Source organism: Rosa chinensis, chromosome 7, assembly GCF_002994745.2.
Source record: "Rosa chinensis cultivar Old Blush chromosome 7, RchiOBHm-V2, whole genome shotgun sequence".
NCBI lineage: Eukaryota > Viridiplantae > Streptophyta > Magnoliopsida > Rosales > Rosaceae > Rosa > Rosa chinensis.
Window position 1 is genome coordinate 1358264 of NC_037094.1, and position 27908 is coordinate 1386171.

The 27908-nt window shown below is 37.7% G+C and overlaps 3 protein-coding genes across 4 annotated transcripts; 2 read left to right on the top strand and 1 right to left on the bottom strand.

The window, feature by feature from the left end:
- Window positions 1-85: 85 nt before the first annotated feature.
- On the bottom strand, window positions 86-6382 carry LOC112180050 (ABC transporter A family member 8). 2 transcript variants are annotated; one of them, XM_040512140.1, is made up of 19 exons: window positions 6332-6382; window positions 6109-6250; window positions 5417-5762; window positions 5238-5320; window positions 4994-5141; window positions 4762-4881; window positions 4493-4644; window positions 4193-4357; window positions 3914-4076; window positions 3699-3824; window positions 3513-3596; window positions 3027-3334; window positions 2721-2924; window positions 2482-2591; window positions 2299-2383; window positions 2055-2183; window positions 894-999; window positions 691-779; window positions 86-615 (listed from the first exon to the last, which is right to left on the bottom strand). In XM_040512140.1, exons 2-19 carry the CDS (start codon window positions 6181-6183, stop codon window positions 331-333), a joined length of 2778 nt encoding a protein of 925 aa, XP_040368074.1. In that variant the 5' UTR covers window positions 6184-6250; window positions 6332-6382; the 3' UTR covers window positions 86-330. The 2 variants fall into 2 exon arrangements, with proteins under 2 accessions (XP_040368074.1, XP_024174318.1); XM_024318550.2 differs by having other exon boundaries at window positions 3027-3403.
- Window positions 6383-11067: 4685 nt separating this feature from the next.
- On the top strand, window positions 11068-12072 carry LOC121050503 (leucine-rich repeat extensin-like protein 5). The gene is made up of 2 exons (XM_040510594.1): window positions 11068-11875; window positions 11990-12072. The coding sequence occupies exons 1-2, from the start codon at window positions 11257-11259 to the stop codon at window positions 12070-12072; spliced, it is 702 nt and encodes a 233-aa protein (XP_040366528.1). The 5' UTR covers window positions 11068-11256.
- Window positions 12073-15679: 3607 nt separating this feature from the next.
- LOC112180614 (ABC transporter A family member 2) lies at window positions 15680-20712 on the top strand. The gene is made up of 16 exons (XM_024319169.2): window positions 15680-16103; window positions 16417-16648; window positions 16747-16916; window positions 16996-17181; window positions 17323-17418; window positions 17498-17698; window positions 17783-17942; window positions 18029-18252; window positions 18690-18807; window positions 18904-18980; window positions 19156-19245; window positions 19395-19538; window positions 19615-19902; window positions 19987-20067; window positions 20167-20343; window positions 20416-20712. The coding sequence occupies exons 1-16, from the start codon at window positions 15735-15737 to the stop codon at window positions 20710-20712; spliced, it is 2910 nt and encodes a 969-aa protein (XP_024174937.1). The 5' UTR covers window positions 15680-15734.
- The last annotated feature ends 7196 nt before the right edge of the window (window positions 20713-27908 follow it).

Here is a 27908-nt window from a genome sequence, read left to right on the forward strand (position 1 = left end):
CAGTATCCTTGTAGGAAGCAGAATATGGTTGCACAGTGTATTTAAGTGCTTTTATAATTCATTTAATGAAATGTAGTGCTTTTGTTACTTTGACATCTCAGTAGATTCAGTAGCATAACTCAGTTAAAGAGGATGAGCCAGTGAGATATGATACAATCTAAACGCATGAAATCATTCTTATGGTCAAAAGAGAGCCAACATTTGAAAACCAGCACAAGGTTTAAGGCTTATGGTGTAAACTCTGTCTACTATCTAGTTTCTCCTAGATGTTGCATCAATCATTTCATATTAACATTACGCTTGGATTCTATCAAGTAGTATGGGCGAACACTACTGTGAAGCGGTTGTAGCAACCTTGATGAAGACATCCTCCAAAGTAGTGTCAGTGAGACCCCAAGCGAACACTGGGAATTGCCGCTTTGCAGCCTCCACAGCTTGGAAGACATGGGCGATAGTGACCTCATTTTTGGGCAGCTCAAACTTCTGTGTCCCTGAGAGTCGGTATACCTTGTTGGCGTTGGGTGAGATCGTCCGAACCATCTTCTCCACTTCTTCCTCATGATCCCCACTTGTGGTCATTGTGAAGATATACGATCCTCCATATCTAGCCTTCAGCTGCGGTGAGTGGGGAAATGAGTTTAGATTAAAATACGTAAAATATAAGAGATGAACTTATCGAGTATGATTTACCTCTTTCGGATTTCCAATACACTGCAATCTGCCATCTACAAAAATTCCTAGTCGATCACAGAGAACCTCTGCCTCTTCCATGGAATGTGCTGAACATCATGTGCAAACAAGCTTGCTTTATTAGTGAAATTAACTTATACAGGCAATATCATTCATTGACAATTCATACAGTGACCAATAATAATATTGGGAGAGGACATAACTGGTTAAGAGGATTGCTCGGTCCTGTTTCGCCGCCTTTACAACATTCCATAGATGGTTTCTTGAAGCTGGATCTAGTCCAGTACTAGGCTCATCCATGTAAACAACCTGCACACAAAATTTCACGGTATAATTATTGCAACAAGTAGCATGTATATAGTTTTCTAGGCGAACAGACACTAACATTTACATGGCCAGAGATCAGAGTAGTCAAACTTAAGAGATAGAGCAGCAACTTAAGACATACTGTAAGTAAATTGGACTATTCTATTCAACACATGACTTTCCTAAAGCTATTAGGAAATCAGAAGTTGCAAAGCATTAGGAGAGTATCTCTCCTACTTGTTCGGAGACTCAAGGGAACTAAATGAAGATTGTAGAATCGTATCAAGGAGAGAAAATCAAGGAAAAATAACTCTCACTGATCTTGAGATAAAGGTGTCTTTTAATCCATATCTTTTTGCATGATTCTAAATTGATATGCATTGCTTTTAATTGATCTGGAAAATCTCATTTGTTTTAAAATGTTTTCCAAATGCATATCCGATTGAGATATTGATCACAATTAGAAAAGTTTTGATTGCATATTCAAAACAGTTTTAAAACCTTTCCTTGTTCATCTTATTCGGTGATTAAGAAGAAATTTGATAAAGGGGGAGTCTTGCTCCTCTATATAAGGGTTTTAAAACTGATTTGTGAGGTAGAGTTTTTCATGTAGAGAAAAATTGTTCTTCTTTGAACTGCACATGTTTGTTCAAATCGTTTACTGAAAAAAACTCCCATTGCTTGCTTCATACTATCACTTCCATAATTAATTCTCAAGATCAGTGAGTTGATTGAGTGCAAGGAAGATTGAAGATTGAAGTGCGAAAATGTTGTGTTGATCCAGTTAGGAGTTAGAACAGTAGTAAAACAAGTTAGCAGTTGGCTAATTGAAAGTGTTTGTTATGAACAACACTACTTGTATACTATAAACTCTATTGTTTCATATTTGATTGATTTTTCGTGTTGGCTACGTTAAAAGCCACGCAGTGAAGTTTCCTTAGTGGAGAGGTTTACACTGCGTTAGCAATTCCTGTGTATTTCTTGATAAATCCATTACATTGTCAAAGCAGTTCTATCAAACATATTGCACTAGTGTTCTTTTAGGTATTTTCACATACCTTCGGATCCCCTATGAGTGAAATTGCGACGCTAAGCCTTCTCTTCATACCTCCACTATACTTCCCAGCCTGTTTGTCAGCAACTCCACCATAGAACAGATTCACACTCTTCAAAGACTCTTCCACAGCCTGATCAGCAACCAGAATCAGGTAAACAAATTAAGCTTAAGATGTAACTTAATTTGTTTACAATGACAATATATCTCTATGTAAGAATCGAGTTAGAATGTACATGATGACTTACTTCTATTAAGGCAGAACCTTTGAGATTCTTAAGTCTGCCATAAAACAGCAAATGCTCCCTTCCGGTCAGGCTCTCCCATAGTAAGCTAAACAATATCCGAAAAGCACGAAATTAGTTTCAAATAATCAAAAGAACCCAAAAAAAAAAAAATATTGATTGATTGCAGTATCTTGGCTGGCTTACTCGTGCTGTGGACAAACACCCATGCTGGTATATATTTCATCCATCTGAGTCCAAATGTCCATACCATGAACATATGCCGCACCAGAGCTTGGTTTTGTCAGACCAATCATCTGCATGTCGACAGAAAACAGAGGTTAAATGCAATTAAATGATTAAACTAGATAGCTGTAACTAGTCGTTAAATAATTTAAGATTTAGAGAGTTCAATTATTCCATGAATAACTGATATAGTACTTTACCATGCTAATAAAAGAGGTCTTCCCTGCACCATTGGGACCAAGCATGCCAAAGCATTCCCCTCGTGGCAAAGCAAGACATAACCCTTTCACTGCAAACTTCTCAGGGTTTCCATCTCTTCCTGGATACACCTTTTTCAGGTCATGGCAGATGATCGCATGACTTGTACTATCTTGATCCAATAGCAAACTCTCAACCTTCTCCATCTGCAAATAAATTGAGCAATTGTAAGGGGAATGCAATGTATAGTTATGCAATTCATTTTGATTCATATGAGTGACAACAAAATTCAGATAAGTAACATTTACCTCTTGAGTAACATCAGGTTTGTCCATCTGAATAGAAACTGTAGATCCCTGCCATTGTGCACTAGGCGTCCCACTCCTAAGAGATGAGGAATGTTCTTTATTCTTTCCAAAGCAGCTTTGCAAGAAAAATAGAGGACTTTTTCCACTTACAGATGATGTAAGTTTATCCAAGTTATATGCAACAAAAATCAGCACAAACCACTCCACAAACATGACAATCAAGACTTCTCTCATCCCATTCTTGCTGTGTCTCAAATTTCCCCATCGCATCCCAACAGTCCCCACAGTACTTGCTTCAGGGGTGAATTCTGCAAACTCATATAACCCACGATACAGAGACAAGCCAGGAATTAACTCAAGAACAATGATCCAGTATCCTACATACGCACAAGAATAGGTAAAAAAATAAAAAATAAAAAAGAGCATTGAAGAAAAGCAGATTAAGTACAAAATATGTCATTTTCACCAACGGGTATTTCCACTTACTAGGGAATGATGGATCTTCTATGAAGGCTTGAAAAAGTTCTGAACCAAAAAGCCCGGTTGCAAAGACCAATATGTAACCTATAACTGTAATCATCCAAGCAATCATGTCAATGTAAAAGATAGCCTACTTACATATTAGGAAATGCACTGAATCAATATACAAAGATATGGACATGATGATCAAACCTGAACAAGCCTTAACGTTGGAGAACAATGCAGCTGCTAGAAAAGCCATCGCTATTTGCAAATTCATATATAAGAAGTAGAAAACAAACTGGATGGTGTAGTCATGTAGTCTGAAAATTTTTAACCCTGTAACAAGTCATCATCAACTAATTATTTAATTAAATGTACACAAGTTAAGTGAAGCTAGACTAGCGAGAACAGCAGTACATACATACCGGTAAGTGAGCCAGATATAACAAGACATAGCATGTACACTACAGATACTGTAAGAAAATAGGCATAGGAAATCATCCAATAGGGTCCATCACCAAGTCCATGCATTTTCATCATGATTCTGAGTTTTTGTTGTTTTTCGTACACCAGCGACTTCATCACAACCTTCAAGTCAAATTGGGAAGCTTAATAAGAAATTAAGGGAAACTCTACTTGATAGCATAAGTAGTTGTAAGCTTGCAGCTAATTAATATATATGGAAAAGCAGTGAATGCTCTCACAGGGAAGAGAAGTAAGATAACCCATGTAAAGAAGAGTGGACCAATCATAGAGGCAATATCTGGCATCTGGAATGGGGTTTCCTGCAGCTTGGGCATTTCTTTGACAAAATCAAGCAGCATATTTGTTCCAAAACCTTTCAAGAACCGTAGGTAGGCACTGGAGGCCTGTGAATAATTGAAATAAAATTTACAAATAAGTACGAAAATAGATTACTAATTCCTAGCAGAATAGGGAAGTTAAACTCAAAAACCAAAAAAGCCAAACGATGCGCTTGTCTGTGTGTGTGTAACTGTGTATACCAGATTCACTGCACGCGGAAGCCGCAACAATTTAGAATCACTCCCAGCCCCGCTCAGCACCTCGCCAACATCATCATCTCCAGATTTCAAGCTTGAATTGTACCATACGCTCACATTGAAATTATTCTTATCTGAGTTGGAGAAATCATAGGCTGCATTGCAAGAAAACACACTATGAGTGTCAGTAGTACTTTTTCCCCTAAATGATACTATCACATATTGATATATTCATCACATCAAACAATTAGTAACTAGAATGTTAGCAGTACCTCCAAGTACTTCATTAATCTTCCCCTCTGAATTCCCATTTCTGTAACCTCTATATAGCTCATTGTTTACTTCGGTAGAAGTATTGCGCCACAAAGGCAAACCTTCAACACATTCAACAACTAGATTCGATCGAAGACAGCATAGTTAGGTAAAGAAAATTGTTTAGCATAATGTACTGCACACAACGAAGCTGAAGAACTACTGTGTTTATCATTTTATGTAGTCACGTACATATTTTTGGTTGCAAACTTGCTTCTCGAACTGGAAGATAGAATGAAGAATTTGGTGAGCAGTGGCGCTGCACATTATAGATGGTCACAACATCCATAGACCAGTCATAGTCATGAAACATGTTCTCTTGAGGTGAGGAATCCGAACCCTTAACATTTATAAACATATTGCAACGCAAATCAATGATCCAACATTTACCGACTACAGTATGTAATCAAAATGAGAAATATTGGCAAATAATCACCATGACATTATGCGCTATATATTCCATGCCATCACCAGCGGATTTCGGCGGGGGAGAATTCAACAACATATTTCCAGCCAGAGCTGTGTAACAAATGCACATCAGAAAACCACTAATGAGGCAATTAACAACCAAACACAAAATAATCAATTAAAACATGTAATTATCTTGGTACGTACTTTCTCCTAAAGACTGATTATTCCCAGTAAGAAGTAGTGTTACCGGGCAGGAGGAGTAGCCTCTTTCATCATGCCTACTCCGGCATGACTCATCCGGCAAGTCAGATGGAAGAAAGCTACTTCTTACTGCACGGTAATCTCGAGATGGTAACTGCAACAATGGAGCCCATTCTTGAGGCTGAGGTATGGGACAAGATAAAGTTAGATAAAATTGGTCTGACGATCCACAATCGGGTTTTGATAACTGTTTGTTCACATTCTTCTGCAGACTTTGGAGGGCAGCCAAAATGAGGATGAAGAAAAAGGGTATTAAAACCAGCCTGATATTGGAGCGGATGTTTCTTTTCTGCAAAATGAACACAAACATATTATGATCATATATCATCAAGCTAAAATAATGAAGCAACAGATTTAGATCATTGAACAGTGAAGGAAAATTGCTTCTCTCAATTTCATGTTTAGGCGGTTTAGCCATTAAAAGCGGAGGAGCAAGAGACGTGCAAAGAGTTTAAGACAGAAGTATTAGACGAATTGTTTCAGAGAAATTTAAGACAAGTGGACAAGCAAGCAAAAGAAGCTGGCTTGCGAGCTTCTTCATCAACACCCCCAACTATAAAAGAAAATTCCTACGTTGCCACTCCAATCTTCTAATGCTAGCGCAATTGAACAGAAGGCTAAAAGGAAAGAAAGACCTGATATGTTAAGCTCTTTCTGAGCAAGGCATTGGACTGAGTCCAGAAGCTCGCAGCGGAACGCTCCGGCTCCATTGATGTCCAAAACAAGACTACTCCTCTATCTTGACACCAAAGAAGTTTTAATTTAGAGTCTGTCACACTACACAAGATATTCAACACAAAGTTCAAATTATAATACGAAAAGAACTATAAGAACAAAGACAATAAATCAAACTGGTACCTGAAATAATTTGAAGAACCCTCTTGTATGAATGAGCAATATATATATACTGTATCCAAATCACTTAAATGTGTGCTCCTCGTCTTCTGTGCTAGACTGCTATTGTGAATTCTTGCTTCTACCGTTTCTAATGCACTGGTAAATGACTGTAACTGCTGAATGTTTGAACTACCCAAACTACCCTTTATGCGTTAAAGTTGTTCTTGCTTAGTTTCAGAGGGAATAATATCTACTAAGAGAATCAAGCAATTAATACAAATTTCCTTTTTTTGTTTAAGGCTAAAATATTTTTTCCCTTATAATCTTATATACCTTTGCTTGTAAAAAAAATTTCGTAATAATTAAGAGAAATTTTATTCGCACATCTCTAAATACCTAATACACACCTCTTACTTAATACACCACCCATTTGATTTCTTATTCTATCATTTTATTAAATACACCACTCAAACTACCTAAATTATCCTCAAATCTCAAAATTCTATATAAATTCACTATCTATAAATCAATATTAAAATCATCATGCTAAACTTTATCATAATCACAACATTCTATATATATCATAATGAATTTAAATGCATTTAATTATCAGAATCATCATAATAATTTTTATTTTCTTTCAATTATTATCATGAAACATGTACAATTAAGAATTTTGTTATTCAAGATTGCTGATTGTCAAGATTGTTGAAAAATAATCAAGAACACATGAAGAGGAACCCAACTAGGTTTGTAACTACATTGTTGTTATTTTCACTCCATTAGTTATCATGAAACAACATATACAATCATAAGGATTTTGTAATGCAAAATTACTAGTAGTCAAGCTTGTAGAAGAAGATTCCAATTAGGGTTTATATATATCATACTAGTTTTTATTTTCTTTCTATTAATTACCAAGAAACAAATATGCATGGGAAGAATTTTGTAATGCATAATCGCTAATAATCACGCTATTCGATGAAGAAAACATACTTTAGGTGACAAGACAAAGTTTCAACTTGAATTTATAACAAAATTAAAAGCTATTAAACATATATTCCAACTATAGTTCCTTTTCTAATATGGATGTCTTAATTTTTAGTCATTTCATTTACCCATATAATCTGATTTTAAATGTAGAAAAATTGGAATGTGTATTAAGTATTTAGGGATGTGTTAATAAAATTTCTCAATAATTAAAGATGGATCTTATCACATCCGTGATGAGAAGGAAGGAGGTGGTTATTAGCTAGATACATGTATTGACAGCTGAAGAAACTTCATCTTCATCATATCAAATAGGGAAAAATTCACCAACGGTGTCTGGACACTTTGGTGACTTTCAGAATGATACCTGAACTCTGAATGTTATCAATGTGATACCTAGACTTTACTTTTCGTATTATCGTCGTACCTCTGGCGAACTTCCGTCACGTCTCCGTCAACTGTGAGCACGTGAGCCTAAAAATGAGGGCAAAAAAGACATTCTGCTCTCAATTTGTTTTAGGAAAAAATTCACCAACGGTGTCTGGACACTTAGGGGACTTTCAGAATGATACCTGAACTTACAAAGCTATCAATGTGATACCTGGACTCATTTTTTCATATCAAAGTCGTACCTACGACCAATTTCCGTCACAGAGCCGTTAAATTTTGCACGTGAGTAACTTAATAAAGACAAAAGGACCGATTTACCCTCAAAAGTTTTTTTTTCTTTTTCTTTTATTTCTCTCTCTCTTTCTTTCTTTATTTTTCTTTCTTTCTTTCTTCTTCTTTTTTTTTGGTTTCTTCTTCCCCTGATTTGAATCATCAAGATTCAAATCATCTTGCTCATCCAATTCCCACCGTCGATTGCCGATCAAACATCGCCGCTGTGTCTCAATCCACCTTCATGCACCGCAAATGTTTATGGTTCCCCCCACTTCAAATCCTACAGCAAATTGAAATTGCACTGAGGCTTTGCCGCCGCCGACGACTTAGCCACCACCACTCTCGTTCTCTCCTCCGACCCCCTTTTATACACCATTGATCAGAAACTCAGAACCTGCCAGCCCTCCACTCTCAAATCACAGCTCCAATCCCACCCTGTCATCCTCTCCGTCGTTCATGACATGCAACACCACCTCCACACCATCCTCACCTGCAACTTCATCGGTCTAGCAGACAACTTCGGCCTCTAGCCAAACTTCGATCAGAAGCAATTGTAGGCAGCCAAAGATTAACAACTTCGGCCTCCACACCATCCTCACCTGCAGAAAATTCGAGCTGTTCTGATTCACCAGCTCCGCCACTCCGCTGCTACCCACCATTACGCCTCGCCGATTAGCAGACAAAGAACTCGGAGGCTCCACCATCGAGAAATGGAGGCTCGCGTTCTGCGTATCCTGCACGGCGGATATCGGCACCGCGGATAAGATGTTGTCTGAACAGAAATTGAGTTCGGGTTCCACGGTGGCAGCTCGTCAAGCTCGTCGATTGCGGCCTTGGCTTTCTTGATGACCCAATCGACGGCCTTGATGGGCCGGTCGTATCCGAGCCGGTCTTGCACGTCATAGAATTGAATGGCGGTATGGGCGGCGAGCCGGACGCGATGGTCCCTGGGGCCTTTAGCAGTGTAGACCTTGCTGTGGCGATCCTTCCTGTCGGTGGCCCTTAGAATGTGGCCTCGAGCCTCCACGATTTCGCTGGCGGTGGAGGAAGAAGCAGTCCTTATACCCGAACCCAATCGAGAAGCAGCGGAGGACGACGTCATTGCGCAGTAGTGGAGGTTGTTGTGGCTCTCCCCCATTTTTCTTCCTGCATATTCCATGGTGGGTTCTCCGAAAGCGGTGGTGTTGGCAAGGTGAGAAGGAGAAAATAAAGAAACCGAAAAAGAAGAAGAAGAAGAATAAATAAAGAAAGAAAGAAAAGAAAGGAAAGAAAAAACTTTTGAGGGTAAATCAGTCTTTTAGTCTTTATTAAATGACTCATGTGCATCGCACGTGCAAAATTTAACGGCTCCGTGACGGAAATTGGTCGTAGGTACGACGTTGATATGAAAAAATGAGTCCAGGTATCACATTGATAATTTTGTAAGTTCAGGTATCATTCTGAATGTCCTCTAAGTGTCCAGACACCGTTAGTGAATTTTTCTCGAGGGTAAATCGGTCTTTTTGTCTTCATTAAGTGACTCACGTGCATTGCACGTGCAAAATTTAACGGCTCCGTGATGGAAATTGGTAGTAGGTACGACGTTGATATGAAAAAATGAGTCCAAGTATCACATTGATAACTTTGTAAGTTCATGTATCATTCTGAAAGTCCACTAAGTGTCCAGACATCGTTGGTGAATTTTTCCCTATCAAATAACCTAACTAAAATCAGAAGATGAAGAGGTTGAACCGAGTTTCAAACCCTTATATGTGTGTTATTGTATCCATAATTGGTCGATATTGGTCCTAGTTTTGTATCCTATAAGAGAGTTTGCCATCCCGTCTTGAATCCAAAAGAGTAAATGTGTACTAATATATCGTTGTGAATTGAAATAAGAGATTATATCATTCCAGCTCCAGTCAATTAATCCAATCTCTTCTAACCATGCACACCAGAAAAATTAGATTACTAGCTACCCTTAGATCACAATTCTATACCTGTGTTTTCGGTTTTCACAAATTGCCCCTTAAACTTATAATTTCACGTGACACCCTATTTCAAGAACTTAATTAGATCATGTAGTTTCTTAGTTATGTTAGCACAACTTTTTTTGGTCTGAAATTCATCTATTGATAGCCAAGAGGCAAAAAGCATACAACCAAATACACAGAACAACAAAAGGTTCAAAAAAAAAAAGTTCCAATGTCTATGACAAAAGAAGCCAAGACACAATATATAGGTATAAATACTAGTACTAAGGAGGACCAGGAAGACCATCACTAGTGAGAATCAATTGCATGGAGGTTGGAGGACCATTAGTCCAATACAAAGTGCATAACCTCACTTTGGCTAGCTTGGCCGCTGCATCAGCTATACGGTTAGCTTCTCTTGAGATCCAAGACCAAGAAACGTGATGGAACTCATTTTTCAATCGGTGAAACTCTCAAAGCAAAGGATGGATTCTCCAATTGCCTCGCTCAATCTTCATATTAAGAGAATTAATTACCTCGATATTGGCTGTCACATTCCACATGAACGTTCAAAAGATGAAGCCGTGATGCCTCGGTAAGTCCTTGTACAACAGCAGCAGCTTCAGCTTCAATGGAGGAGTTATAATAGCCAAATAAACTGCAACCCAACAGAAGTGCCCCCTGAGCGTTTCTTATGACGACTCCGACACTAGAATATAGATTTGAGGCATCCCATGCTCCATCCTAGCACAACTAGAAATCTCTTCTTCTTCTTTTTTTAATAAACTAGAAATCTCTTTAACATTGATGTGAATGTGTCATTACAGTCTTACTCAGATGGGATCAGTTTATTCTATACTTCATACCCTTTATATGTTTCGTCCCCATCGCTTTACACACAGTCAATCACATAATCGAACAACCCTAGACTTATTGAAATATAAGGGTTTAGACCATTAATCTGGGATGTATCTTTTCCCTGAATTCAGGGAGAAACTTAATTCCAATTTCCTCATGTAATAAACACTGAAACCATTATTTTAGCAGACAAACAAAATAAAAATGCCTAAAATAAGGGCAATATTAAGGCGAAAAGTAAGTACTCCACTATCTTGCATGCAAAGTTTATCCAAATTATCAATCAACTAGCACTGATTCTATAATTTCCCTTATAATCTGACTGAAGTTAACAAATCAAAGGACGTAATTTGTGCTCTATTACTCCTAACTCATATTATGCACAAATCATTCCGATAAATAGATTAGAAAAGGGGGTCTTCACCCTCTACTATAAATTGTTGGTTAACAATAAAGCTAGCTGAAAAGTCAAAGAATTGAAAGATGAGAGCCATGGATTCTAGGGTTTTGGTTTTGATGAGCATGCTTGTTCTTGCTCTAGCTAAAGAATATCCATACGGGCTTGAATATCCAGTATTTGATGATGAGTTTCAGAATAATGTCAATAACCAGTTTCAGTTTAACTATGATATTCCCACAACCCCATTCCCAAAATCTCCCCCTCCTTCTCCACTTATCATTTCTCCCTTGGCTTCCTCTCCCTCTCCTATGACGTCTCCTCCGATTCCTAGCAGCTCCCCCTCACCCATCATTTCTCCCTCGGCTTCCTCTCCCTCTCCTATGACGTCTCCTCCGATTCCTAGCAGCTCCCCCTCACCCTCCGCCTCACAACAGAACTCCTGCCGACGACCAAAACTACGGAGTGGTATCATGCAATGTAGTAAAAAATGTGTTAATGCATGTTCACCCTCCAAAAGCATTCTTCCTCCTCTTGTTGCCCCTCCTATGTTGTACCCTTCTTGCTTGACCGGCTGTGTTTCTCATTGCACTCGGGCCACTCAGCTTCCAGAGACACCCCTTGTCCCCACTAGTGAAGTCGTTGATGGTTGCACTCGTTACTGTGCCACCTCCATTGTTGCCAAATTCATCGCCGCTAAGCCTGGTATGGGATATCCACTTCATGTCGATGCTCTTAATTCCTTCCTTTTGATTCTTTTTTTATGTATTTGAATAAAGATTAATTAACAATATTGCAATGTCTTTTATATGTATGTAGATGAACGACCACATCGCGTTAATGTTCAAGACGACGTGCCTAAGTGCTTTGAGATCTGCTTTTACAAGAAGATGTATAATTAATTAATTAACATTTGTAACCGATATCACTGTTGTCTTTTATGATCAGTAGATTATATGATCAAATAAAGCTTTAAATTTGTTCATTTCCTTTTCATCTTCATTTTCTTGTACCAAAGTTCCAAAATTGGTTGGAAATTGTCCATGACCATATCTACAAAAATGGTGAATCTTATTATGCAACAACCATTGAGTCTTTATTTTTCAATCAAGAGATCCTGATTTGAGTTTGACTCGAGAATTACTTGTATATTCAATATTGCGTTCAAATAACATTTTGATTAAAGCACCCTAATCTCTCCAATTAGATAAAGTTCAAAAAGGTCTAATTAAGGCCTCATTATGGTCAGGATGAGTCATGTCCAACAAATCCTTTAGTATTCTTCCTTTAAATAACAAATTTAATTTAATTTAAACTTCCTAATATTGAAGTCCATTCAAATGCATTCTTATTTTCACAAATCCGCTTTAATTATTCACCACCAAATTAAGCAAAAGCATGTTTTTTATCAAAAGGAAAGAATTACCAAAGGAAAGAAATTCCTATTACGAAAAGGGCAAGTTCGTCAATCCATCGCTTAAACGTCACACACAAACAAACCCAGTTTCACACTCCCCGGAAACCAAACGCTCAAAACCGCGCCTTCTTGTAAAAACAGATGAGTGTACGTAAAAAGACCTTCTTCATGAGTCCATCCCTCACTGACTCACAAAAACACCAAATTCTTGTTTCTCAAATTCCGAAACACTCATGAGTTCACTGACCGGTTTTCCGCTACTGCTGCAACAATTCAAGGCTCTGTTCAACAAGAACCTCCTCCTCGCATGGCGCAACAAGACCGCCACCTTTCTCCAGCTCCTCTCTCCCTTATTCTTCATCTTCCTCATCTTCTGCTTCCAGAAGGCCTACGACGCTCAGACTCAGTCTTCCACTGCGTACCGGAGCGTCACCGATCCTCAGCCGCTGGTTTCGCCGCCGATCCCGCCCTGCGAGGACAAGTTCTCTATCAAAACGCCGTGCTATGATTTCGTGTGGAGAGGAGATCAGAGCCCTAGGATTCGGAGCGTTGTTGATGCCATCATGGCTAATAATCCCGGAAGGCCAATCCTGGCAAAAAAGGTATCACAGAATTAGGATTATGTGCTTATTTTGTTTAAACTTTATTTATGAAAAAGACTGGAATCTTTTTGACTAGCTACATAATTAAGCTGTGTCACAGGGAAGTCAATTCGGAGTTTCGGTCTTTGTGTGAGATATAGATAGATGCATGTAATATTTTTTCAATTTCAGGCTTAAATATTGCTCTTGTTCAGAAATTTGGAGTGTACTGATTGTTTCAGGCTTTCCTTCTGAGATCCCTGAAACTGAAAATGTGGTGTGACATGTGAGGAAGTCAGAATGTCAAGAATCACAATTCTATACCTATGTTTTCGGTTTTCACAAATTGCCCCTTAAACTTATAATTTCACGTGACACCCTATTTCAAGAACCTAATTAGATCATGTAGTTTCTTAGTTATGTGAGCACAACTAGAAATCTCTTTTTTTTTCTTTTTTTTTTGAATAAACTAGAAATCTCTTTAACATTGATGTGATTCAGTGAATGTGTCATTACAGTCTTACTCAGATGGTCAGTTTATTCTATACTTGGTAGCTTTCCACTACCCTTTATATGAAAAAAGGAACTAACGTTAAGTCCCCATCGCTCACATAATCGAACAACCCTAGACTTATTGAAATATAAGGGTTTAGACCATTAATCTGGGATGTATCTTTTCCCTGAATTCAGGGAGAAACTTAATTTCAATTTCATCATGTAATAAACACTGAAACCATTATTTTAGCAGACAAATAAAATAAAAATGCCTAAAAGAAGGGCAATATTAAGGCGAAAAGTAAGTACTCCACTATCTTGCATGCAAAGTTTATCCAAATTATCAATCAACTAGCACTGATTCTATAATTTCCCTTATAATCTGACTGAAGTTAACAAATCAAAGGACGTAATTTGTGCTCTATTACTCCTAACTCATATTATGTACAAATCATTCCGATAAATAGATTAGAAAATGGGGTCTTCACCCTCTACTATAAATTGTTGGTTAACAATAAAGCTAGCTGAAAAGTTAAAGAATTGAAAGATGAGAGCCATGGATTCTAGGGTTTTGGTTTTGATGAGCATGCTTGTTCTTGCTCTGGCTAAAGAATATCCATACGGGCTTGAATATCCAGTATTCGATGATGAGTTTCTGAATAATGTCAATAACCAGTTTCAGTTTAACTATGATATTCCCACAACCTCATTCCCAAAATCTCCCCCTCCTTCTCCACTTATCATTTCTCCCTCGGCTTCCTCTCCCTCTCCTATGACGCCTCCTCCGATTCCTAGCAGCTCCCCCTCACCCATCATTTCTCTCTCGGCTTCCTCTCCCTCTCCTATGACGTCTCCTCCGATTCCTAGCATCTCCCCCTCACCCTCCGCCTCACAACAGAACTCCTGCCGACGACCAAAACTACGGAGTGGTATCATGCAATGTAGTAAAAAATGTGTTAATGCATGTTCACCCTCCAAAAGCATTCTTCCTCCTCTTGTTGCCCCTCCTTTGTTGTACCCTTCTTGCTTCACTGGCTGTGTTTCTCATTGCGCTCGGGCCACTCAGCTTCCGGAGACACCCCTTGTCCCCACTAGTGAAGTCGTTGATGGTTGCACTCGTTACTGTGCCACCTCAATTGTTGCCAAATTCATCGTCGCTAAGCCTGGTATGGGATATCCACTTCATGTCGATGCTCTTAATTCCTTCCTTTTGATTCTTTTTTTTATGTATTTGAATAAAGATTAATTAACAATATTGCAATGTCTTTTATATGTATGTAGATGAACGACCACATCGCGTTAATGTTCAAGACGACGTGCCTAAGTGCTTTGAGATCTGCTTTTACAAGAAGATGTATAATTAATTAATTAACATTTGTAACCGATATCACTGTTGTCTTTTATGATCAGTAGGTTATATGATCAAATAAAGCTTTAAATTTGTTCATTTCCTTTTCATCTTCATTTTCTTGTACCAAAGTTCCAAAATTGGTTGGAAATTGTCCATGACCATATCTACAGAAATGGTGAATCTTATTATGCAACAACCATTAAGTCTTTATTTTTCAATCAAGAGATCCTGATTTGAGTTTGACTCGAGAATTACTTGTATATTCAATATTGCGTTCAAATAACATTCAGCACCCTAATCTCTCCAATTAGATAAAGTTCAAAAAGGTCTAATTAAGGCCTCATTATGGTCAGGATGAGTCATGTCCAACAAATCCTTTAGTATTCTTCCTTTAAATAACAAATTTAATTTAATTTAAACTTCCTAATATTGAAGTCCATTCAAATGCATTCTTATTTTCACAAATCCGCTTTAATTATTCACCACCAAATTAAGCAAAAGCATGTTTTTTATCGAAAGGAAAGAATTACCAAAGGAAAGAAATTCCTTTTACGAAAAAGGCAAGTTCGTCAATCCATCGCTCAAACATCACACACAAACAAACCGCGCCTTCTTGTAAAAACAGATGAGTGTACGTAAAAAGACCTTCTTCTTCATGAGTCCATCCCTCACTGACTCACAAAAACACCAAATTCTTGTTTCTCAAATTCCGAAACACTCATGAGTTCACTGACCGGTTTTCCGCTACTGCTGCAACAATTCAAGGCTCTGTTCAACAAGAACCTCCTCCTCGCATGGCGCAACAAGACCGCCACCTTTCTCCAGCTCCTCTCTCCCTTATTCTTCATCTTCCTCATCTTCTGCTTCCAGAAGGCCTACGACGCTCAGACTCAGTCTTCCACTGCGTACCGGAGCGTCACCGATCCTCAGCCGCTGGTTTCGCCGCCGATCCCGCCCTGCGAGGACAAGTTCTCTATCAAAACGCCGTGCTATGATTTCGTGTGGAGCGGAGATCAGAGCCCTAGGATTTGGAGCGTTGTCGATGCCATCATGGCTAATAATCCCGGAAGGCCAATCCCGGCGACAAAGGTATCACAGAATAAGGATTATGTGCTTATTTTGTTTAAACTTTATTTATGAAAAAACTGGAATTTTTTTACTAGCTACATAATTAAGCTGTGTCACAGGGTACTCAATTTGGTCTTTGTGTGAGATATAGACAAATGTATGTAATATTTTTTTAATTTACGCTTAATTGGTCTTTTTCAGAAATTTGGAGTATACTGATTGTTTCAGGCTTTCCTTCTGAGATCCCTGAAACTCAAAATGTGGTGTGACATATGAGGAAGTCGGAATGTCAAGAATCATGTGATAACACTAATTGTGGCTTTGGTTTGTATAGGTTAAATCGTTTAGAACCCCGGCTGAAGTAGATGAATGGCTGTATAAGAATCCTTTGTATTGCCCAGGAGCTTTGCATTTTGTGGAAAGAAATGCCACTGTGATTAGCTATGGCCTGCAGACTAATTCTACTTCTGTTGAAAAACAAGGGAAAACTGAGGATCCCACATTCAAATTTCAAATTCCACTTCAGATTGCTGTGGAGCGTGAGATTGCTAGGTCTCTAATTGGAGGTATTATGTTTTGTTGCTCTCAGTTCTGTGTTCTTTAAAGAAAGTTGTACTTGCATGTTACCAGTTGAATTTTAGCACTCATATGACGCTTTGTTCAGATTCAAAATTTAGCTGGGTTGTTGCATTCAAGGAATTTGCACACCCTGCAATGGAGAGGCCTTCTGCAATGGATAACATGGGACCAAGGTTTTTTTTCGCAGCTGCCATGTTTGGTTTTGTCTTTCAAATGACTTCTTTGATCACAGAGAAAGAACTTAAGCTGCGACAGGTAATCACGTTAAGTTGATGAATGGTTTTTTCACCCACGGTTAAGTGAATTTAAGTTCTCTATTCATTTTGCATTGCAGGCAATGACAATGATGGGCCTTTATGATAGTGCATACTGGTTCTCCTGGCTTGCATGGGAGGGAATTATTACACTACTCTCAGCTCTTTTCACAGTTCTCTTTGGAATGATGTTTCGGTTTAATTTTTTCTTAAACAACAGCTTTGCAGTCTTATTCCTTGTCTTCTATCTTTTCCAACTCAATATGGTAAGGCTGTTTCTTGCTATTAGTTGTTACTTTCCTTTCACATATGCTTAGTTAGTTTGGCTGATTTTGTCCTTTGGATAGCCTTGTCTTTATATAATAAGTTTCTGACATATATTCACCCTTTCCATCAATTGATGACAGATTGGTTTTGCCTTTATGTTATCGGCCTTCATAAAAAAGTCATCTTCAACCACAACTGTCGGTTTCTCCATCTTTATGATTGGCTTTTTAATCCAGGCAAGATGTCCATAGTTCAAGATTCTTAAAGTCTTTGTTATGAGTTTAGTTCTATAACAGGATCAATTTTCCATTGCAGCTATCTACATCAAACAACGATCCATACAATAAAAGCATTTCTAGGACTAAACGAAACTTGTGGTCTCTATTTCCACCTAAACTTCTTTCCCAGGCTCTATATATACTCAGTGAGGCGACATCCACTCCTAAAGAGACTGGCATTAACTGGAGTAGAAGGGCAAACTGCGGACCAGGGGATGAAAATTGTGTTATAACAATTGTATGTAAACACATTAGTTTTCATAACCAAACCATTACGTATACATTCCTTTGATTTGTAATATGTTCATTTAAACTTTGATAGAATGACATTTATATATGGCTGGTGGCTACATTCTTCCTCTGGTTCGTATTGGCTATATACTTCGACAATATCATCCCAAATGTATCTGGTGTGAGAAAATCAGTTTTTTACTTTCTGAAGCCAGGATACTGGACAGGGAAAAGTGGAAACAAAGTGGAAGGTAAAAATACTGAAATTCAGTTTGTGATCAACTTTCCCTTGTGGGTGGTACTTGTGACACGATGCTTTGTTCCTCTCTTTGGTTAGAGCGTGGCATTTGTAGTTGCATAGGTTCACTTCCACCATTGGAGCATATTACTCCAGACGATGAAGATGTCCTTGAAGAGGAGAACATTGTTAAAGAGCAAACTAAGGAAGGCACAGTTGATCCAAACCTTGCAGTTCAGATACGTGGCCTTGTAAAAACATATCCTGGCAAAAGACATGGTTGCTGTTGTAGCAAGAGGACGTCACCATACCATGCTCTCAAGGTAAATAACATTTTTGACTCAAATCTTTAAGAGAATGTTGATCTTTTTATGAACCTATGGTTCATGTGGAGGAAATCTTGTGATATAGTCTAATTACATTTTTCATTCAATGCATCCTTTAGCTTTTTGTACTTGGACTATGAGATCCTCTAGCAGAATGTTATGATTGATGCGACAGTCTCTATCACATATATATCTATGGGCGAATTTTGTTGCATACTTAAGTTTCATGCATTCTACCCTGTTTTTTCATTTTCAGTATATGATGCAGATGCACTGCATATGTTTCACTAACTATTTTTCAGTATATGAATGATGAATGATGTGATTGTCATCCATCACATAGCTGCTTAGGCAAATACCTGCTTTAAGTCAAAATTAATGCTGCTGCAATTTATATGTTTCAGTAACTATATTTAGCTTTGAACAATGTTCAGGGGTTATGGGTCAACTTTGCAAAGGATCAGTTATTTTGTCTACTTGGACCCAATGGAGCTGGGAAAACCACAGCAATAAATTGTTTAACCGGCATCACACCTGTGACTGGAGGAGATGGTAATAGTATCATTGTTTTTTCAAATTCATTAATTGGAAATTTCTGGAATGATGTTAATATTGAAATGATAAAATAGTAATCTGCCTTGTTAACAGCGTTGATCTATGGAAATTCTGCCCGAAGCTCTGTCGGCATGGCAAACATTCGAAAAATGATAGGAGTTTGTCCACAGGTATCTTCTCTCTCTCTCTCTCTCTCTCTCTCTCTCTCTCTCTCTCTCAAAACAAATACATATTCTATATGCTTTTATATAAACCTATAGTTCATTGTTTTTACTGTGTTGCAACTTAACTCGGTAAAAAAATTAGAGTAACTTAACTTTGTCCGCTTGTTGTCTCTATTCATAGTTTGATATTCTTTGGGATGCATTGTCTGGGCAAGAGCATCTCCACATATTCGCTAGTATCAAAGGCCTTCCTCCAGCATCAATAAAATTGGTATGTGGCTATGTGCTACTCTTTTTCCCTTGAAAATGTATTAATGTTTGTCCTTATAGTCACTTATTTTTGTTCAATGCTCATCTGCATGCTTTGAGAAAGAATGACTGTTGGTCCTGTATAAGTTGAGTAATGCTTCTCAAATGTAGGCTACTATGAAGTCACTGGAAGAGGTGAAACTGACTGATGCAGCCAAAATGAGAGCTGGTAGTTACAGTGGAGGAATGAAGCGTCGCTTGAGTGTTGCAATAGCCCTTATTGGTGATCCGAAGTTAGTTATCCTAGATGAACCGGTAAGGACATTGCAACCTTTCCCTTTAGTTCTTCTTCTACTTGCTTTGTTTACGCAACTAGGTTTATGATCTGCAGACAACTGGTATGGATCCAATATCTAGAAGGCATGTATGGGACATCATAGAGGATGCAAAGAAAGGTCGTGCAATCGTCCTGACCACTCACTCGATGGAAGAAGCTGACATATTAGGTGACCGGATAGGAATTATGGCAAAGGGTAGGCTCCGCTGCATTGGAACTTCAATCAGGCTGAAGTCACGATTTGGGACTGGTTTCATTGCTAATGTGAGATTCAAAGAAAGCACAAATGGGGATGAAGTTGCAACATCTCATCACGAAGCTGTGAAGCAGTTATTTAAATATGTATGTTAACTTTTGAGTGATTTTAACATATTCTCAGGCACTTGTAACATAATTTTTTTCTAACATGGGAGAAGCTTCTTTCAGCGTTTGGATGTTTCACCAAAAGAAGAGACAACAGCCTATCTGACTTTTGTGATTCCTCATAATCGAGAGGGCATTTTGGCGGTACAGAACTATCAGAAGTTCTTAATAAGTGAAGTCACTGATGAAGTTGTGATTTTGTATTGTTACTTGTGCTGGACTGATATATATTGCCTAGTGCAGAAATTTTTCGCGGAACTTCAAGATCAAGAAGATGAATTTGGCATAGCTGACATTCAACTTGGACTTGCAACTCTTGAAGAAGTTTTCCTAAATATCGCAAGGCGGGCAGAGCTAGAAAGTGCCACAGCCGAGGGGAGGTTGGTTACTCTCACTTTAACATCTGGGGTCTTGGTTCAGGTAAACCCACTTATTTCATTTTGGTTACTTCATTTTGGTTACTTTTGGTAATGTATTACAATGATTATGCAGATTCCTACAGGAGCTAGGTTTGTTGGGATTCCGGGAACAGTCTCTTCTGAGAATCCAAACGGGCTTATGGTAGAAGTTTTTTGGGAGCAAGATGAATCTGGTGCACTTAGCATATCTGACCTCTCACCTGAAACCCCAATACCTCCTAATATTGCAGTTGAACTGATGCTACCTTCAATTTCGCCCAGAAATTTGTTTGGCCGTTCCAAACCAGTAAACGGCATTGTGCTCGACTCCGACCAAATCACTAGTTCTTTCGGTCTAAGTGGTCATATGGGTCGTTGGCAAAGGACCTGATGTGGTATGCTTAGAGTTGACAGTTATACTAATTCTTATTTTATATTTCCTTGTAATTTCACTAATTTGCAGCTAGTTGAGATTATATTTTGAATTGAGACCAAAATTGGGTTATAGTTGAGATTCTTACTTATATCATCTTACTGCAAATTGAGACCAAAATTGGATTATAGTTGAGATTCTTACTTGCATCATCTTACTGCAAATTTCTCCCATCTATAGCCATGTGTGGTGATTATAACCAAATTTCATCAAAGCTAAAAGGGATCTACATAACTAAGATCACGTAACGGGAGGTGCGAGGCCCAAGCTGCAATTTGGCCATGCAATGCCCCCCCCCCCAGCCATCTAATAGTTAAGACTGCATTTTGGAAGAAGCTAGGCCCAAAGTCTGATTAGGCCATGCAATGCCAGCCCAGTAATTATTCAAATAGTTGAAAAAAGACTGTTCAACAACTTGTATTAAAGAAACGACAGATTAACATCATGGATGCAGCGATTGACAAGGATTTTTCATCATGATAACGATTGTTTACAGGCCCCAATTCACAAAGTAGAGGTTTTGCTTAGGTATCGATTCATACAACTGTTTAAATAATCTCAGGAGTCTCAATCTAGAGCAAAAGGCAGCTATCTCTATGAAAAATATCTCAAACCCACCCCAAATTTCAATTTATCTAGACATCGACTACTTTAATGATCTACTAACATGAATCTGCCATTGAAGATCTCAAATGGCCAATAGATCATACGCATGAACCCGATCTCTACCGGAAGAGATACGTACTAAGAGATACAAGACTGAACAAGATCTGCAAACCAAAAAAAGCATAAGCATCATATATGTACATGAAATCACAAGTTGACTGAAATATAAACCAACGATCTAAAGTAACACATGGTTCATGATAGGAGCTAAAGCTTCTCAGAGCTTGATGGATCTGCTGAAACTTACCACAAGCTAGACAGAGGAACAGATCTAGCTAGTTAAGAGACAGATAAGCTATGGTGTAGAGCTCCCTTCAATCCAAAACATGATGCAACTCAGGTAATGCAGCTCCCGAGATATGGAAGCCACAAGCCTATCATCTTTACCAAAATAGAGATAGAAGTGTGGGATTCATAGCTCAGCAGCTCAATCAACCCAGTAACATCTTCTATTGGACTTCAAGGAGCTCCACTCCATAACCCTAGCTAAAACCCTAACACCAGTACGTTAGATTGAAGAAGATCAAGAAAAAAAAAGTAAAACAGATCAAAACCTTGTAAGAAACCCTATAAAACCTGGGTTTACCACCAAACCCTAAACAAAGAACCAGAGCTCGAGTGCTATATAGACTAGGGAAACGCCAAAACTAAACTACCATTCAACCATATATAAAAGATAAATATATAAATGGATTCTTATGTAAATCTTCAAAAGCCAAAAGTGAAGAGCAAGTTTGGCTTTTGGTTCTAACGCTAAGCTGAGACTGATGGACAGACCATGGTGGAGGGGCAAGCTTTATAGTGGTTTTGGATAACAAACAAGTAGTAATGGTGGGGATGTGGATGGGTCGGCAAAGAAAGTCTTGGGAACCGCCCTCTCTTCTCTATAATTAAGATTCCCTGCACATAATCACGTGCCTTGTTTATTTCCCTCACGATACACGATGATAATGAAGACCACCAATTTATCGTCTTTTTGGAAAAGCCTGGCCCTGCGGAGCTGCTACTATTCCCACCACCGAGAACCGCCGTAGATTTCGAATTCAACAGCAATTGAAATACCGGACTTGAGAACGTTAAAGTATAAGTGTAAGTTGTTAATAATGCTTTGGTCTAACTAATTTAACGATTCTTAACTTTCAATTTTAATACTGTGTAACACTGTAAAACAATTAATATAGATAATGTATTTATTAAAATACTATACATTGATATGAAGAAATTGAAAAAAAGCTACCTCACCCTTTTTAAATAGCGTGGCTTTGCGGAACTGCTATTATTTTCATTATCGAAAACAGTTTTAGATAAATTTTGAATCCGAAAGTAATCAAACTATCCGACTTGAGAACCGTTAAAGTATTGTTAATAATGTATTTGGTCTAATGAGTTAATTTAACGATTATTGACTTTTAATTTTAATATTGTGCAACACTATAAAACATATCTATAATATAGAATTAAAACAATATGCATTGATATGAAGAAATTGAGAAAAAGCTAGCTCACCTTTTTTGAAAAGCCTGGTTTTTCAGAGCCACTACTATTTCCACCACCGAAAACAGTCCTAGATAGATTTTGAATTTGACAGTAATCGAACTATTCAACTCGATAACCATTAAACTATTATGGTCTAGTAAGTTAATTTAACGATTATTGACTTCAAAATTTTTAACTTTACAATGTTATAAAACAGTCAATATAGATATATAATCAAAACATTGTACGTTAATATTCAACTTGAGAAAAAGCTAGCTCACCCTATAGCCTTGCACAAAGCATGGACTAAAGATTGATAGTTGTCCAGTGCATTTGATTATGATTGCTCTTTGTACTTAATTCTAGTTGCCAAGCTTGTAAATTATTCCCGTAATTTTTTCTTTTGAGTTGAAAATCTATGAATTTATTCACCGATTTAGTAGTTATGTCTAATTTTCACTTGTAAAATTTTTCTCTTACAGTTAATTCATGAGATTGTTTTGTATTAATAATCTATGATGATAATTGAACTCGAATTTTACACATATTTAAGCAAACGAGTTGAAACTCAAAGAACAAACTAATGCAATTGTTGTTCTCGCACTTGCCCACTAAAGTTTAGACCTAGTTTGAACTTGAAGAGGAAAAACATGCATGCAAAGAACGGGTCACCCCATTTTTCGACCCGTTTAAATTCTGACGGGTCAATGTCCTCTCTTATACGAGATAACTCTACGAGATATCGTGAGAAGTCGAGATCAGTGCTGAGAACATGGCGGGAAATTAAACCAAACTAAAGAGGAAAAAAGAAGGGAAAAAAAAGTTCGGTGGAAAGGTTAGACACGTGGCGCACGATGACAAAAAGTCTGAGTTAAATGAATGGTAGTTGTTGAATTAAGATTTCCGTTTTGATTAGACAAAAGCGACATCGATGTGACAACACAGCTCAGACTGGTGGGGCCGATCACGCAGAGCGCACTTTAGTTTGGCCATGTGTTATTCTCTCGGTGTGCGCAGCTCTTGCGCTAACGTGCGCACCGGGTGCATATTAATTTTGAAATCAGAGTTCTGCATCGTCCACTATGATGCAGCCACGTAGCCCTAGTGATGGTAATGGGACCTCGAAATCTAGGGGTAAGATCTCCGTCTGTTTGCTTTTGTTGCTTTCCCCGTGGCCTCTTTTGCCTTTTTTTTTTTTTTTTTTTTCTTTGGGGCTTGAAAATGCATTTTGGGCCAGTCTACAGTTGACAATCTAGAGTCCAGTGTTATTGGTAGAATGGGCTAAGGCCCACACCGCCCTATCCAACTAAGGCCCTTCATGGTTTTCCAATACCATACCATCAATAAATTTTCACGTGTTATAGTTATAGTCTGTTGATTGTTTAGAACCACTGACATTTAGCTAGTGAGCTCTATAGTCCGATGATTGTCAAGGACAACCGACATTTAGTTGGTGAGATGTAATCTGCTCATTCTTTAGAGGGTAAATTCCTCCTATGGTATCCGAGGTATTGCTACTTGGACAGTTTGATACCCGATGTATTAGGGCAACTCCAAGCATAGGCTCTATTTGGGGGTGTTCTTCTCATTTTAGCACCCCCTTATTATACTATTCATATATGACTTAATTCTCATCTCCAATAATGAGGTGCTATATGGGTGCTATTTTCACTATTCTTGATTAAATATAATATGAGTGTAATGTTGATGAATATTATATTAAAAGTATGTTAATATAGTTAAATAAGGTAAACAATTGTGAAGGAGATGAAGGATATTTGGTGTGAGGAAATAGAAAAGAATGGGTTGATATTTATAGAACTTCCCACAATTTACTGTTCCAATAGGTATATTTTTTTCCCTCAATTTTCTGGTAGTTTTTTAAATTTTTTTGGAACAAAATAGAAATACTAACCCTTGATTTAATAAGAGTCGACATTAATCACATTTTTTCCTCAAATCTGAGCCGTCAGATTAAATAAGGTCAATTTGAGTAAAAGCAAATAATAACCCATTTGCTGGGCCCCATGAATAGTATCCGAGTCTTGGTCCTGGAAAAGTCTCAAATATGAGACTTGGGATGAAAGCATTGTTGGAGATGAAAAGTCTTATAATTCAACAAAATATTGTTTTGAATCCTATGGTTGGAGTTGCCCTTAAAGGAGACAGTTTGGTACTTGAAGTTAGATTTTGTTTGACACTTTGGTACTTCTGTTAATTTTTCTGTTAAATGTAAGGATAAAATTGACATTTAGAATATATGTATAAAAACATACTAAAAAAACATGAGTTTGTGGGTTGATTGTCGTTCTTCATAATTTTATAGGTGTGAATTAATGTTTATGAGTTATGTTGAACGTGAAATATTCAAATTTTATGTTAAAGAAATATAATAATCAAATATTTTTTTTGCACTATCCTCTATGAATCCACTGATTTTTCCTCCAAAACTTGGATTTTTCGTCCTCTTCATAAACACAATGCGATGATATTATTTGGTATTATTTTAGGTCTTCATCATTTTTTGGGTCATTTAGGAGAAAATGAAAATGAATTAATGTTTTTGGGTTATGTTAAAGTTGACATAATTGAATTTTATGTTTAAAAAAAATGGTTTTGTCCATTTACCCCATTTCTAGAGATTTTTTTCCCACTTACCCTATTAAGTTTTTTTAATTCCCTCTTACCTAATACACTCTAAGGGAGTCTTCCCTAATACTTGATTAAGATTTTTTTTTTGTTTTTAATTTTTTTTAATACCATTTTACCCCTCCACCCCTTTGATAATTAGAGAGAGAGAAAAAAAAAAAAAACCATAGCAGACTTCGCCGGAGCCTGTCATCGGCCGCCGGATTCTTGTCACCGGTTGCCGCCCACCGGAATTTACTGAAAATCTCATCGGAATTTGCCCTCAATAGACATCTATTGCCCTCTAATAGACGTCTATTGGCCCTCAATAGATGACTATCAACTATGCATTGCCTCCCAGTAGACGTCTATTGCCCCCCCAATAGACGTTTAGATTACCGAAATGGTAATTAATCTTCCTAAAACTACACAAATAAAACTTTGATTAAAGAAAAAAAACGAGGAGATTACATCAATTCAAAACATCTATTGCCCTCAGTAGACCTGTATTGCCCTTGGCATAACACCATTTTGTAGCTTGTTACTCCAAAATATTTATTGTCCTCCAATAAACGTCTATTACCCTCCAATAAACATTTAATAGACCTCTATTGCCCCATAATAGAACTTTTCTTTTTTCATTTTTCTTTCAAACATGGCATTCTGCCCTCATTTTATAAAAATTGTAGCATCACCATTTCCTAAATTTGCAACAAAATCAAAGCCAGCATCATATTCATCTATAGCTACAACACGTTCCTTTGAAAAAGCACCCAAAATTCAATACTAAAATATAAAAAGAAGCCAAAATATAGTGCAGCAAAAATGATATCAACAATTCAACAAACAAGAAGACCTATTTCCAGGTGACCCAATCTTTTATAAATGGCCCAGTCTCATAACTCACAACAGAAGCCAAATTGACAAGAACTTGCTTGCAAAAAGAGCTTAAAAACCCACCAACCTGTTCCGATCAAAATGATCACTGTGAACAACAAAACACTCAAATCAAATTCAAGGCTTTCATTAGTAACAACCCGCCCGTGAGGATGTGGGTCAATATCCAACCCGAAATTGAGAGCAAAGAGCTTGGCGACGGAGAGAGTCTCGACGGAGCATCGAAGCCGCACGATACTCGCCTTCCACTTCTTATTAAAACGACGTCGTGTCAGCTCCGTCAATCTTCCAAAGCCAATTTGGGTATAAAAAGCTCCGATGATTACACGCCGAACTCGCTCCTACCCACCATCACCTCCGTTTTCATAGGAAACTTCGATGGCGAAACCGCCGTCAAGGTCATGACAGGCGACGTTTCACTCTCCGGTGAAGAGATCAACAATCTAAAGCAGATCAATCACTCCATGGCCGCTTCACAGAGAGACATAGAGAGAAGAAGAAGAACTGTGATTCTGCAGAGAGAGATGAGAGAGACAGATCGAAGATGGCGTCTGGACAGAGATAGAGTGGCAGTGGAAGTAATTGTATAATTGAGTTGAGGGCAAAATGGTCATTTGCTGTTAATTTGGGTAGATGAGAATAAATATATGTTGTTGGGGTAAGTGAGATAATTTTTGTTCAATTCTGTGTTTTGGGTCAAGGACCCTTTAAAAAATTTAGTTGTACGAGAATAGTTTCAATGGAGTACTCTCATGGGTGTTCACTATATGATTACTATATTTGTTAAACATAAAATTCGAATATTTCACATTCAACATAACCTATAAGCATTAATTCATACCTATAAAATTATGAAGAAAATCAACCCACAAACTCATGTTTTTTGATTATGTTTTTATACATATATTATAAATGTCAATTTTATCCTTACATTTAACAGAAAAATTAATAGAAGTACCAAAGTGTCAAACAAAGTCTAACTTAAAGTACCAAACTGTCTCCTTTAATACATCAGGTATCAAACTGTCCAAGTAGCAATACCTCAGGTACCATAGGAGGAATTTACCCTTGTTTAGAACAACCTATATTTAGCTGGGCTGTAGTCCGTTAATTGTTTAGAACAATTATCATTTAGAGGTCATAAGTTTAAATTTCATTAACATCATAGAAAGAGTGAGATGAGAAAAAACAATTATCATTATTTTCAGAAAAAAAAAAAAATTGGTTCAAGCAAAAGCACCTTTAATCACTACACCAAGTACAACATCCAAAAAAATCCCTCCACAGATTAGTGCTACAGTGCTCTTATAAAAATAGAAGAGAAAACAAAAGAAATCATGGGCCCGAGAAGTCTTAAGTCTTAACATTAAATTGATGTAACCCAAGTCTTAATGGGTAATGGATTGATTTCAAACTGGGCCGGGTTACTCGTAACCACAATGGCCCGGGTTTGATAATCCACTAGAGGTCGTATACCACTTTTCTTC